The sequence below is a fragment of the Mustela nigripes genome, chromosome 18 (genome assembly GCF_022355385.1).
Source record: "Mustela nigripes isolate SB6536 chromosome 18, MUSNIG.SB6536, whole genome shotgun sequence".
NCBI lineage: Eukaryota > Metazoa > Chordata > Mammalia > Carnivora > Mustelidae > Mustela > Mustela nigripes.
In genome coordinates, this window is record NC_081574.1 from 29,716,431 (window position 1) to 29,731,626 (window position 15,196).

General features: G+C 52.5%; 1 protein-coding gene across 1 annotated transcript; it reads right to left on the reverse strand.

Moving 5' to 3' along the window:
* Positions 1–4,039: 4,039 nt before the first annotated feature.
* DUSP26 (dual specificity phosphatase 26) lies at positions 4,040–13,498 on the reverse strand. The gene is made up of 4 exons (XM_059384021.1): positions 13,179–13,498; positions 10,911–11,192; positions 9,131–9,345; positions 4,040–8,644 (listed from the first exon to the last, which is right to left on the reverse strand). Exons 2-4 carry the CDS (start codon positions 11,129–11,131, stop codon positions 8,445–8,447), a joined length of 636 nt encoding a protein of 211 aa, XP_059240004.1. The 5' UTR covers positions 11,132–11,192; positions 13,179–13,498; the 3' UTR covers positions 4,040–8,444.
* Between the last annotated feature and the right edge of the window lie 1,698 nt (positions 13,499–15,196).

Genomic DNA, 15,196 nt, shown 5'->3' on the forward strand with positions numbered 1-15,196 from the left:
GTGTGCAAGTGGAGGTAGGAAATAAAGTAGGTCGGAGGAGAGTCACACCTCTGATTGACCACCCACCCACCGCATGCCAAGCCCTGTGCGCAGCGCTCGCGTATTTTCCTCTTTCCTCACCACAGCTCTCCAGCCACTGTTGTTTTCTCCGTGTCTATAGGATAAAATGGAAGCCCAAGAAGGTTAGGTCTTAGCAAAAATCATGGAACTCTTTTTTTTTTTTTTTTTTAAGATTTTATTTATTTATTTGACAGACAGAGATCACAAGTAGGCAGAGAGGCAGGCAGAGAGAAAGGGAGAAGCAGGCTCCCTGCTGAGCAGGGAGCCCGATGTGGGGCTCGATCCCAGGACCTTGAGATCATGACCTGAGCCAAAGGCAGAGGCTTTAACCCACTGAGCCACCCGGGTGCCCCCAAAATCATGGAACTCTTAAGTGTTGGTGACAGATTTCCAACCAATCTCATATCCCTTTCCACCAAGCGTGCCCTTACCTCAACACTGGTACGTGGTTACGTGTGAAGGCTCTGGAATCTGGCCTGGTGTGAACTCAGCTAAACCTTAGACTCCCTACCTGGAAAATCAGGGCAAATAGTAGAATGTACTGTAGAGGATTCCATGAGGAACCATGTGTGATATATGCTTGGCATAAAAAGCCCCCAGTAAATGTTCATTTTTATTATCATCAAATTACATCCTGAAGTCTCATGGCTCAAAAGTGTTATTGGGTCAAAGAGCCAGTACGTCTAATGTATTAATTAGGATGCAGGGGTCCTCACTGGGGTGGTTTCGAGAACATGCCCACAAATTATTTAATATTCCTCCCCTGAAGAGGGGGAGCCTAGTTCCCATTCCCTGGAGACAGCATTGGACTTGCGGACCTTCCAACAAGTAGAATGAAGCAGAGGTGACAGTTCCTGATTTTGGAGATCGGGTCATAAATGCACTATAGTTTCCTTCAAAGGCACTTAACCTACAGAAAAGCCATGTGGTGGGGAAAGTCTCCGTTAATGGCTATGTGAATGAGCTTGGAAGGAGATACTTTTGCTTTAGTCAAACCTCCAGTGACTGCGGGCCTGCCCAACACCCTGGCTATGACCGCAGGAGATTCTGAGACCAAAAAAAAAAAAAAAACCACACACACACACAGTTCATTCACACTGAATTCCTGAACCACAGAAACTATGAGACAATAAATTTTTGTTGTTGTAAGCCACCGGGTTTTGGGGTAATGTGCTGTTTAGCAATGGAAAAATAATACAGCTATTGTGGCGAAGAGACATAAAAATGCAGAGGCTCAGAAGAATCTAGTTTATTTCTGTCTTGTAAATATTCCAAGAAAAGGGGAAGGAGGAAGCATGGCTTCCTATAGCCATCAGAGACTCAGGTTCTTTTCTCTTGCCACTTGGCTTCATCCTGAGATGTGTTCCTCTTTCATCCATTAGAAGCTAGCTTGCCAGTTATGTGTCTTATGTTTCAACCCCAAGGGAGGGTATGAGAGAGTTGGGGGACAATGTCTTTTCTCTGAGAAATAGAGCATTACTCTTGTTCCCCGCCCACTGGTGAGAATTTGGTCACATGGTTCCACCTAGCTGCAAAGGAGGCTGGGAAATGGAGTCTCTTGATGGACAGCCACGAGGCCTGCTGAAACTCAGGGTGGTTCTATTAATAACAGGAAGAAGTGGAGAATGGAATGGAATCTAGTGGACAGTGAGTCCTCTCCCTACCTGGATCCTGATGTTGGTGCCTTTTCTGAGACTTCAGTTAGTGACCTCTCCAGAGCTGCTTTCTCATTTAGAAAGTGAAGAATCCGATGAGACTGGCAGATTCCAGAATTTTTTTTTTTAGCAGATTCTTTTTATTAAATAATATTTTAAAACAGAAACTGCCTGCATAAAAGAAATAAAAACAGATCTGCTCTGTTGGAATCACCATGGGGGTGTCTCTCCCCCCACCCCCACATTGGTGCCCCCACATAGGTGGCCCCATGAAAAGTTATTTGAAATGGGGCACCTGGTGGCTGCCTGCTCTGGGGCACTTGGGTGGCTTAGTGGGTTAAAGCCTCTGCCTTCGGCTTGGGTCATGATCTCAAGGTCCTGAGATCGAGCCCTACATTGGGCTCTCTGCTCAATGCGGAGCCTGCTTCCTCTCTCTCTGCCTGCCTCTCTGCCTACTTGTGATATCTCTTTCTCTCTCTCTCTCTGTCAAATAAATAAATAAAATCTTTGAAATGCTGGGGCTCTGTGAGGCATGGTCAGAAAATCACCAAATGAAAACTGTTCCTGGATTCCTTCCAGTTCTGGTGTTTTTGAGGTTGTGATCATTCACCTGTGTGTCCTGAGCTGGGCTGGATCACAGCCTTGTCTTTCTTGGCAGCTGGGAGTTTGCGGGACCCGCAGGCGTTGGCAGAGGACACACGGGAAAGAGCCTTAGCTCTGGGTGTCTGGCTCCTCCTCGCTTCTTTAACCCCTTTCCTGATCTTGTGACCCATTTCTCCTTTCTCCTAATGCAAACTGAGTGTCCTCCCATCCCCGGCCAGGGGCCAAGGTGCTGCGCAGCGCAGCTCGGAAGGAGTGTTCTAGGTTGTCAGTACGACTTAGCCTTGTGTTCCGTCCTGCAGGTGGAGTGGAGATCCTTGAAGCAGAGTCTGCCTTCCTCTCAGGTTAGTACTTTTCTCTCGCCCCCCCCCCCCTTTCTTTCTTTCTTTCTTTCAAGATTTTATTTATTTACTTGAGAGAGAGAGAAAGAGGAAGAGAGGTAGAGTATGAGCTTGGGTGTGGAGAGTGGTAGAGGAAGTGGGAGAAGCAGACTCCCCGCTGAGCAAGGAGCCCAAAGCAGGGCTGGATCCCAGGACCCTGAGATCATGAATGGGAGCGGAGGCAGATGCTTAACCAACTGAGCCACCCAGGCACTCCATACCCCCAGGTTAATATTTCTACCTCTGCTCTTGCCTTGTCCTCTTCCCCACTGCCATTGGCCTCTAGGGGGATTAGGAGTTCAGGTTCTGTCGAGGCTGTAATTGGCGGATGTGAACTTGCCCAGCCTGGACACAGTTTGTGAGAGAACCGGAGACCAGCAGGGAGAGGCCCCTCCCCTCTGATTTTTTCCTTCCCCAAATCATCTCACAATTCTCAAAAATACAAACTGCCTCAGGGAACGTTACCTAGGGGTTAGAGAGTTCCTTTCTTTTAGTCTGCAGACCATCAGAACATGATAAACATTCCTCCTCCTGTTGCCCAGGGTCACTTTCCACTTGTTTCCACCAGCGTAAGATTCCTTCCTCAGAGACTGGCTGTATGGGCCACCTTCTCCCAGACCACCTCCAGACGCTAAACGAGGACTGGGCAGAGGCCTTAAGTGTCCGGCAAATCAAGGGAACAATCCCAGGCCATTCTGAACGCTAGTGACTACTGGCCACAAACAGAACATTGCTAGAATGCTGGGGTTGAGGTGGGGAGTGGGAAAAAAGGAAGCAATGTGGATCACTCTGAGCGGCTTAGCATAAGGACTATCTTACATTTCTGGGTAAGACATTAGGACCCTGACGAGCTGGTTTACCACAGAGCCTGCAGGCAAATAATCTTAAGGAGTAAAGTAGGTTCCAGTGTAAGAACCTACATGGGTCCCAGTGAACTGGACAGCAGGTGGCACCTCATCGAAATGGGACAGCCCCCACCCACCATGGTCATGTGGAGACGTGGGCTCACTGTCCCTTTCAACTTTTTAAGAGAAACCAGAAATCCAAATTTTGTGGAACATTGCCCAGGCGTGGACACGTTGCACAGAACACGGAGCGCCCTCTGCTGGCAGGTTCGGCTCCCCGGCGGCCACTGTGCTACCCCTGAGGGCAAGCCCTTCCTGGTGAAGTCACCCTGCAGGGCTGCCGACTTCAAACAAACAAACAAAACACCAAACCATGCTGGGGATTAGTCTCAGCATTTTGAACCAGTGGCTAGAAGTTCACCAGAAAAGGTCTTCATGGAGATTCCAGGGGATTATAGTTGTGTCCCACTGCTGTTGTAAGAAATTACGACAAACTGAATGGCTTAAACAATGCGAATTTATTATCTTACAGTTTTGCAGATCAGAAGTCTGACAAGAGTCTCACGGGGCTAAACTCCAGCCCTGTCCGCAGGGCTGTGTTCCCTTCTGGAGGATCAGGGGAGAATCCACTTTCTTGCCTTTTCGTCCCTTCTAGAAGCCATCGGCATTCCTCCGTTCATGATCCCCCTCCTTGTCTTCTAGGCAGCAGCAGTGAGGCTTCTCTCATCACCGTGTGAAAAGGTTCTCTGCTTTTCAGGATTCATGTGATGGGGCAGACAATCCAGTGTTATTTCCTCATGCGAGGTTGTAAAGTGTTTTTTTGTTTTTTAATTTATTTAAGCAATCTCTACACCCAACATGGGGCTTGAACTCACGGACCCCAAGATCGAGAGTTGCATGTTCCACCCACGGAGCCAGCCAGGCGCCCCACAAAGTTGTAGTTTAAACACCTCTGCAAAATCCCTTTTGCCACACGAGGTAATATTTTTATAGGATCCAGTCATTAGGGTATGAACACGGCTCTTCCCTAAACTTTTGAATCTTTTCCTCCTTCTTCAAAAAAAAGGTCTGGGGAGAGAAACCTATGATAAGCAGCTTTCTTTCTTTCTCTTTCTTTTCTTCCTCTTTCTTTCTTCTTGTATTATTATTATTTTTAAAAAGCCTTAATTCCACATCCAGTATTATATTAGTTTCAGGTATATAATACAATGATTCAACAATTCTTTTTTAAAAACAGATTCTTTTTTTTTTTTAAATTTATTTATTTGAGAGCTAGAAAGAGCACGAGGAGAAGCAGGCTCCCTGCTGAGTCGGGAGCCCAGTGCAGGGCTGGATCCTGGGACTCCAGGAACAAGACCCGTAGGCAGATGCTTAACCGACTGAGCCACCCAGGTGCCCCTGATTCAACAATTCTGTCCATCACCCAGTGCTCATCACAAGTGCACTCATAATTCCCTTCACCCATTTCACCCCTCCCCTCTCGTAACCCTCAGTTTGGGTGTATCTCTCTCCATAACCAGTCTCACTACACTGGCCCCCCCCCCCCCCCCCCCCCGCCAAGGCTGCCTTCTCTGTAAGAGATTATTCTAGCAAGGGCCTTTCTGTGCACCCAAGCCCAGCCCTCTCCAGCCAGTGTAATGCTCAGCTGCCTCTCTAGTTCATTCCATCTGCTACCTCGGGGCGCAGAAGCAGCCCTTCCCCCTGAGCTCCCCTCCCCGTGAAGCATCTCAGCTGGGATTAGTTACAGGGTGAGGGACTGTGCAAACATCTCTCCCTCTCCCCAGACGCAGCGAAGGCTCGGGGGCTTGGGGCAGAGGCTGGAGTCTGCATCACCCAGGCCAGGGCTGGAGACGGCCAGGGCAGGAGCAGAGCAGGACGACAAGACAGACATGGGCTGCCGTCCCTGAGGGGCAGGGCCTGGCCGGCTGGAAGCTCGGGCTGCTTCTGCCAAGGGCTCACTTAGTCCTGTCCACTGCCAAGTCCTTGGCTTGGGTTCAAACGGCCAGCTGCTCTCAAGAAGAGGATGAGGGAGTCTGGACTTTTAACAGCCTTCAGTGGTGGAGTGAGGGACGAAAGGCAGGGCGGCCGGATGGCTACACGGGGGTAAATCCTGGCATCTCCACTGCTTACTTCTGCGTGTGTCCTTGTGAAAATTACTTCACCTCAGATGCCTTGTTCTTAAGCAATGCCAAGGAAGGATACCTTTCATGGGGTTTTTAGGAGGATTAAATGGGGTTAATATCTTAACATCTGTAAAGGCCGAAGATTGCCTCTGCAGAGCTGTCACGTGGCTTTGTTAAATAGTACGTAACCTGCTCTGAGAGGATGATCTGTGGCCAAATCTGGTTTAGTAGCTCCATGTCTCCACTAGAAGTCAGGCATAAGTTCTCAAGTGACTCGGCTTACGACAATGCTAGGGGATTTGCGTGAGGCACATTCAGTCTGCACTCACACAGCTGTGTTTTAATTTATTTAAACAATAACTCCACCCAGCGTGGGGCTCGAACTCCCCTGCTCCGTGAGGATCACTTTTGGCCAAATCTACTTTAGTAGCTATACTTGTCTACTGGAAGTTAGAAGGCGCTGCGGGTTACATCAACAGTAACAGATACATGTACTAGACTAGAACAAAGGAGGTGCCAAGTCCACGGTACTCTGTGCTGGTCAGGTTAGTAGTCAGTCCATCCTCTTGGATGACTGACTTCTGGGTTATTTCTACTTATTCTTAAGTCCTCCTGCCCATGGTTCTGGTAGGGAGTCAATGCATTTTCTTTGGAATCCACATTCCTAATGAAGGCCTTACTCTACCCCTTAGATAAACTTGACCCTCAACAGTCCTAGAAACCTGAGGTCCCAGCGACTACACTCTGCTTGAAGCACTAAGACCAGCCCTGGTTGCCACCAACCGAAGAGAGATGCCACTGTCAGCCAGGCTGGGGAAGAAACTTGAAACGGGACAAACACAGACTCTTGGACACGATCAAAGCGGCTAGGCGGAAAGCAGAGGACACAGGAGAGCTGGCTTCAAACTACAGGGAGGGACAGGGCAAGACAAAGAACACTTATTAAATACTGACTGTGCTCTGAGCTCAGTACCACATACTTAAACGCCCATTGCGACCCTGTGGAAGCAGGCAGAACTCTCGCATGAGACGACGTGAGGAAGAAGCAAAGGGACCTGCCCAAAGGCCCCCATAGCCAGGGAGCCCAGGCTGGCAGATCTGTTGGCCTCACGTCACGACCTCTGTAACCGGACTGCGTAACCCATGTGTGATTGTAGAGCTTTCTCATATTCCGAGCTGGCATGATGGCATGGAAGTTCTGTACCAGTTCCTCACCATTGAAGGTGTCCGAGGAGATGCTGGATGGAGATCTTCAAAGATATTAAAGAGAGAATTTATTCATGCCTTGTTGGAGGGTGGAAATGCATCATCCAGGAAAGCACCTTCTAGCTTTGAGATTCTGAGTTTCTATACTTTTCTATACTTCTATACTTTCTATACTTTTCTATACTTTGGGGTATACTCTTCAGGTATATGAAGGGATTTCCTTTCCCTGTATTTTTCACCTTCTCATCTGTCTCCTTCTTCCCTTCATGCAGATACTCTGTTTTGGGAACATGTTTTTTTCTAAAAGGAGACGGTGGCTGGCAGTTTGGGCGACTAGGATAGCAGAAACACCATACTACTCTCTCTGGTTGGTGAGTCTACATTTTTACCAAGTTTACTAAGGAGATTGCGTTACACTCGGGTGAGGCAAACCTGGAAAGATGTCAAGAGGAAGCAATTATATCACCCCTCCTTCCCTCTCCTCCGATTTCTTGTTACCAAGCAAACCCCATACCCCCTGAATGTAGAATTTAGGGAAAGGGTTGACTGAAGATTCATATTCTGCTATCCCATCATGATGGGGACTTGATAGAGAATCTGGAAATTTTTTGGAAAATAAAGCGGTATTTCCTGCATGCCTGAGCTGGGGAACAGAGACCTAATTTAAGCCGTGCAGACCTAACATTTTTTGGTCCTCTGCTGCCCCTGTGTGGGCACAGTGGGAAACAACACCTCAAGATTTCGCTTGTGGCCACGGTGAAATTGGACTTGAAAGAACCACCCCGAGAACCGCTGGAGGTTTATGACCACGAGGAGGGAGTCAGGAACTGTTCCTATGGCCAGAAAGCTAGGGGCTTCCAGGAGAGAGGTGGGGAGCCCCTACAAGCTGTCAATGACTTCACCAAAGTCGTGTCCACCAGCTTTATTTTTCCTCAAGACATCTGCAGCCAGGAGGCGAGCCATCATCTCAAGACTCGCAGGCATGCACCTCTGCGGCTTCTGGCCGCGACCAGCGCCCGCGGGCACAGCGCCAACCCTCCCACACCTTCTCTTCCTGCGCTTGGAGTAACAAGTCTGTGAGTGTCTCCCTCTGGTTTCACAGCTTTTCACACCCTCTCTTTACCGTCTGTCTCGACACCACCATCTACACAACATATCTACACCATGGCATGGCGTTCGTGCTTGCAGCATCACTGACTCCCTGCACAGGCACGGGACAGAGATGACACTTGTGTTCTTAAATGAGCGAGGGGGAACACTTGGGCACAATGGGGGAGGGTGCGGAGGGGGCTCTGGGTGACTGGGAGCAGCCTGGCTGGAATCCAGGGTGTCGGAGTCCGAGGACTGCCGTCTACTTACAGCTTTAGCTGCTTCCTTCCCCGGTCAGCTCCCTCCTGGGTGCCCAGCACACCAGCCAGCCTCACCTCCCAGCCCCTCCCGACCAACAGCAGCAGTGGTGGGAGCCCCAGCCCTCTTGCTCTCCTGCCCACAGGAGAGGATGGGATATCTGGGCCTCCTCTCTCCAGCTGGGAGCCAGGGCCAAATGCACCTGGCCTGACCTCCTGTCCCCTCCCCTCATGCCTCCAGACCCTGCCGCAGCCTGCGATCCAGGGCCAGGAGCTGCCGCAAGAAGCCCCGGTTGGGGATGATGCCTCGGTGGTCCTTGACCTTCTTGATGGCCTCCACGAGGGTGAGGTGGTGGTACAGCATGAGGTAGGCCAGCACCAGCGTGGCGGACCGGCTCACGCCCACGGCGCAGTGCACCAGGATCTTCCCTGCGAGGACAGACACACGAGGCGGCCGTGGGACCATATGTGGTGGGCTGGAGGCGGCGAGGGCTACAGGGTTGGGTGAGGAGGGAGACGGGGAAGCGGGGTGCAGACTGCGGGTGGGAGGAATGCTGACCCCTGGGATGCCTGGACAGGATACGCAGACCCATAGCACGCAGCAGCTCAGCCTCCGGGAGCCTGAAAAGGGCTCCCAGGGAGACAGATGCTTGTCACTAATGCAAAACCGAGTCTCGCACAGAGTGGTGATCTGCCCGAGTGTATCAAGTACATTAGCATCGGGCCTCGGTGAACACTGTGGATTCTTTCCTTCTTGTGTTCTCATGCACCACCTTTTACAAACAGATGACAGTGGCTTTTTGGCCTTCATATCAGATCCTGAGCCTCTGTCCTGTCGCTCAAATCTTTCCTGCCTTGAGCCCTCCGCCCCCCCCCCCCCCACTCCATGTCCCTCCCCCGGCCGCTCCCTCCTACCTCCTGGCTGGTTCAGCGCCCGGTGGATGAAGTCGGCAGCTGTCTGGAAGTGGATGCTCATGTCAAAGGCTGGCGAGTCATGGGCCTCGACACCCAGATATCGGATGCCCAGCCCCTCGTAGGCCTCGGGGGTGCCTCGCCACCTGCTGTGGGAGGCATTGAGGACATGCGTGATGCCCAGGCGGCGGAGCTCCCGGCGGTTGTTGGCGATGTCCCTGTGTAGAGCAGACGGTAAAGGCGGCTAGGCTCCGGGCCAAGAAGCTGTGGCCTCCACCCTGTCTGCCGCCCAGAGCGGGGGACCAAGATGGCAACGACCTGGAGTTTCATCCTAGAGCGAGGGTTGAGAGTTCTGGGGGAGGTTCTGCCTGGAGAAGAGAAGACTAATGGAGTGGCTAACTATAGCCATAATGTAAAATACTGAAAGAGTCCTCCAAGGCAGTGGGATTTTACTTGATTTGTGGGCAGGACTGAGTGGTTCTGTACTTCGTGTATGGAGGTATGTACTAACCGTGAAATCCAGCTGAAGAAAAAGAGAAACACCTTTGGGGTAATGACTCTCCCGTCACTGGGGGTATTCAAGCAGAGACAGAAAAGGTCAACATGGAGGTCGGTGTACCAGTGGGGATCTGGACCTTGGCTGGGTTGTTGGAACAGCTCCTGTTCAACCTCCCTGCTAACCTGGAGGTGATAGTATTCTGACCCTGGCTCCCAACCTAACTCCCCTGCTGCTTTCTCTTTTTTTCAAGATTTTATTTGAGAGAAAGAGAGAGAGAGAGAGATCACAAGTAGGCAGAGAGGCAGGCAGAGAGAGAGGGGGAAGCAGGCTCGAGGCTTGATCCCAGGACCCTGAGATCATGACCTGAGCAGAAGGCAGAGGCTTAACCCACTGAGCCACCCTGGCGCCCCTCCCCTGTTGCTTTCTACTCTCTTTGATACCCAGAACCTTCTCACGTTCTACCAGTTGTTCTATGCCCTGTCTTCTGACATCACCTTGGGGTGTTCCTCTGGCCCATCTCCCTCAGCTTAGTGCCAGACGCCTCTCAGGCAAAATGGCCATACCTCAGGGCCAATGCTCTGTCCAGTGCAAATTCCTCAAGTACGACGAGCACTGAACTTGAACCTCCAAGTCCTGGCTCTGCTACTCACGACCCATCTGACCTTGGGCCAGTCACAACATCTCTGAGCTTCAGTTTTGCCTTTTGTAACCTGAGGGCAGTGGTACCTACCTCCCAAGGCTGTTGTGAAGATTAAGAGAGAAAATGCATGTGAAAAGCTCCTTGTACACAATGAAGCCCTTGAGAGAGAGAAAAGTGAGGGGGACTCTTCCCTGGATGCTCTTCTCTCCAGGGCCCCCAAGCCCCAGAACGTCTGCGTGTACTGCGGCTTTGCCTGGACACCCCCTCGGCTTGCCACCCACCTCCTGGCCCCCAATGGCTGCCCTTCACCAGCATCACGGCTCCACAGATGGAAGGTCAGGGAAGTCATCTGTGATGTCCGCTGCATGACATCGGCACTCAATAATTAATTTTGCTAAGTGAGTGACATTATTGCTTAAACAGAGACTAGCTGTCCAGAGTTGGGCATATCAATAATCCTGCCCCAGCTCCCCCAAACCCTCCAGCCTCCACTCTCTGCCCATGCACCCCTGCCCCTCCCTCCTCAACCTGGAACCAACAACACGACTCAGGGCCTCCCCGCCACCCTTCTCCTTCTTGCGTGCGTACACACATACACACACACACACACACACAGCCATGACCCCGGGCTGCCGGCTACGTACTGGTCTCCGAGGTAGAGGCCCGGCCAGACCTCATCGGCATGGTTACAGGCGGTCTTGCCTGTGTAGAGCAGCCTCTCCAACTCAAAGACATTGAGGAAGGGATGTTGAACCGAGGGCATCTCCTCCAGGGCCCCTCTAGTGCGAACGGGAGACCTTGAGCCGCTCCGGGAGAAGCGGGCCATAAAAGTCATGGAGGCCCAGAGCCAGTTACCAGGACACATCTCAGAGGCAGCTGCAGGCGTGTCCTCGAGCTGCTGACAGGTCAGTCTCCGGTGGCTGTTGCTGCAGGAGGGAGGGAACGGAGACACACCTGACTGGGTCCCGAGCAGCTGCTTCCCTTCTTGCCAGCTGGGCTGGGCCCTGGGGAGAAGCCTCTCAAGGGAGGGAAGGGAACTCTGGCCCTGGGGGCAGGGGGGGCACCACAATTACTCTCTCTCTCTAGCTGCAGTGGCTCCTTTCTGCTCTTTGGCTCCGCCAGGCAAGGAGGTGGGAGTCACATGTCCTTGTTTACGGGGAGAGGGAGCTGCCCAGCTGCTGGCTTTCTGCTCCGCCACTCCACCCCCACTCCCAACACACACACATAAACACACACACACACACACATTTGATATTTGGGTGGCAGTGCCCGTTGTGGGAGCTCTTGCCAGCCGGAATCTGGGTCTCATCTGCCTGGGGCTCCAGGCAGAGAGCCCAGGGAGCTGGGATTGGAATGGGGGGTGGCTCTGGACCCATCCGGAGGGAATTAGCGGGAAGACAGCAGCAGCTGGGGCCATGACATATGCCAAGCCCGATTCTCAGCACCAGAGATATGGGCTACTTTAACCCATTCCTGCCCTGCCACTGCCTCAGAGTTAGGCCTACTGTGGGATGTGTATGTTGGGGACTGGGAAAGTGGGGGAACAGCAATAAAGAGGAAGTGTAAGTTTTTGAAAAACACTTGCTGAAGGCATGCACTAATGGAAGAGGGTTCCAAGGTATGTGCGCAACGGCCAAACCACTCTCCTTCGATCAGCATGCAGACATCACTGATCAAACCTCATCTCTCATTTCTGAGTCAAGCAGGGCTGGAGTAATGTGTCTGGGTGTGGAGGGGAGAGGCGGAGGCTAGGGGCTGAAGAACGGGAGGAATGAGGGCTCCTGCCAGGGTCTCAGAGGCTGAAATGGCCATCTGTATTGCTGGTGAAGTCAAGTGACCCTATGCGGGGTATGGGGCTGGCAGTGAGGGGCTTAGCAGGTGTTCCCTGGACTCTCTGTGGACGGCTGGCCTTTCTGAAAGTGGGAGCTTGTTCAGAACGGCAGAGCTGGGAAGGGCCAGCCTTTGAGACTTGGCCAGGGTCCTTCAGGCAGAGAGGCCATTGTGATAAGAGCCCCTTTCTCCTCCTCCTCTCCCATCACCTGGCTGGGCTGGTCCCAAGGATTCCCTTTTCGCTCCCTTCCTGGTCCTCAACCGAAAGTCCACTAGCTAGAGGCCATCTTTGACCGGCACACGCTCTGTGAACTCATCCCTCCCCGTGAGCCAGGGACCCCAGCTCTCCTTTCCCTTAGGCCAGGGGAGACCACGCAATAACAGGTCTTAGCGTGCAGGGGCATTAGGATCAGGGCTGCTGAGGGGAGCCTGGACCTTAGGGTGTTCAGGGAGAGAGATTTTTGCAAAGGCTGGGGTGTGGAGAGACCACAGAGATAATAGCACCATAGCCACCATCGCCATCACCACCACCATCATCATCGTTCGACCATCATCAACATCACCTGCCTTGTCTCCTCGCTCCTAAAGACCCCATCACTTTATCCCCAAAGAACGGTTTCTCGAAATAGCTTCTGCTGCCCCGGTGATGGACACTACATGGTAAAGGGGAAGCGGGAAGGAGCTCACAGGTAGGAAGGAGCTCGTTGGGACTCTATTTCTCCCCGGGGCTGGAGGAGCCCCATTCCGTCCCCGGGTACCCCCCTCGGCCTTCTCCAACCCCATCCACCGCGTTCAGGCGCCCGCGTCCGCCGCATCCCTCCAGCCGGCCTCCCGCCCGCCGCCGCGGCGGTTCTAACAGGTTCATGGCTGTCGCCCCGGCCGCGGCCAGCCCAGACAGCCCGGCGCTGGGGGTGCAGGGAGGGAGCCCGGGGGAGCTCTGCTGGCTCGGCTCCCGCGTCCCCGCCTTCGGTCCTCCCTCCCCACCACCCCCAGCCCGGAGCCGAGCGCCTCTGCGCGCCGCGAGGGAGGCGACCGCCCCCACCCCCGCCCCCGCCCCCGCCCCCGCCCCGCAGCCCCTCTACCTCGGTGCGAGGGCGGCGCGGGGTCTCAGTCCCGGAGGCCGAGGGCAGGCGCAGCGAGCGCCACGGCCATGACTCTCCTGCTGCCGCCGCCGCCGCCGCCCCCGCCCGCTGCCGCTGCGAGACCGGCTGACGGCTTAGCCTCTATTTTTAAGCCGTGACACGCACGTCGAAGCAGGGTTCCTATCAGTGTGTGTGTGTGTGTGTGTGTGTCTCGGTGACACCCAGAGACGCAGCCTCACCCGGCGGCCCGAGCGGACACGCCGCGCGGGCTCGCCCGCGGGTGTTTACAGACCAGACCCAGACCACGCAGCCGAGCAGCCCCGCCTCGCGTGCATGCTCGGGCGGACGTGTGTGTTAGGAGCTGCGCCAATTACAAGGCATTTTGCTTGAGGATGACATTATACAAGCCGTCCCAGACGGTGCCTTTAACACACTCGCTCCTCCCCGGGCAGCATGAGTTAATCGCGTAGACAGGATGGCGCGCCTCACTTTGTCCATTGCTTCTTCTCAGTAACACCGAGTCGTAAATGACACGGGTCGGTAGCCCTGGTTCGTATTTACTATATACCACGTGTTTCACATCTCTGCACTCAGTTTATCCGCACCCCAGGTCTGTGCGACAGGGGGACATTATCACTGTCCCCATTTTAGGGAGGAGGAGACTGAGGCCCAGGTAGGTGAAGTCATTTGCCAAGGCCACACGCTAGTCATGGACTGAGCTGAGTTTCAGACCCTGGCAGTTTGACTCGAAGTTCATGTCCTTAACTGTTCTAAACCACACAATGGAGAGGAAGAGCGGATTTCCCCCCAGAAGCCCCCTTTGGGCAGCTCGGCTCTTAGTGAAGGCCTTTCCCCCTGAAGCTGGAAGACACTCATACCCCTACTCTTCACGTGTGCTGCCTTTTAGTGATGTTTAGCTTTACTTGATTTTCTATGGTAATCACCTTGTGGGTTCCAAGATGGTCAACACTTGGAAGGCAAGCTCGGTGTTGCTGTCCCCAATCCTTAGTTCATTGTTGATGGGGGAGGTAGAGAGGGAATGAAGGCCATCAGGGGATGCTGTTGAAAATCAGGCAGATGAGGACTCGGGGAGAGTTGTCTGCAGGAGGGAAGCAGGAAGTTGATAAGGTCAGGCTGGACCTGGTTTCAGATGAGAATACATTATTAGTTGAAATCAGGATTGACTATGTTCCCAGCAGGAGTGGTCAGTGAGGCTTTGATCTCTGGTTTTCCTTCTCTAGTACTTATTGGCTAAAGGGACACAATCCTCAGGTCAATTCTGTGCTACAGAGGAGGTTCCATCACAGGCTTCGGGCCAGGATTAATGTCCCCTCCTAGCCTTTTCCTCTCTAGAGAAGCAAACTCAATTCTCCTCCATGCCTTCTTGGCATGGTGGTTTACGTGAAGAAATGAAATCCTCATCATTCAAAACAAAGGATCGGCTTGGGAGATTTCAAATTTTAATTTGTTGTCCCCCCTCAAAAGTCAGTAAAAAACGGTCACAAGTCGGGGCGCCTGGGTGGCTCAGTTAGTTGAACTTCTGCCTTGACTCAGGTCATGGTCCTGGGGTCTTGGGATCAAGCCCTGCAGCTAGCTCCCTGCTCAGCAAACCTGCTTCTCCCTCTCCCTCTGCGTCTCCCCCTGCTTATGTGCGCTCTCTTTCTCTCTCTCCATCAAATAAATAAATAGAATACTTAAAAAAAATGGTCACAGGTCAAATCGTAGAAGAGCACATATTATTGGACTAACCTCATTTTAAGTGACAGAGTCTTTAGGGGTGGTAGGTTGAGAAGGTATAGGTGAAATTGATCTCAAGCTTTGGCAAAACTTCTGTTTCAAACCTGCATTTCACTTTTCTCAAAAAGCTGGAAAAATATGCTTTAAGGCATGCTATGGACAACAGGGGCAGATGTTTTCAGGTAACCATAGAAGTTGTCCATTAATGATCAGATGCAACTCGGGCGGCTTTATATTTTTTCTTTTTTCAGATTTTATTTATTTATTTGAGAGAGAGAGAG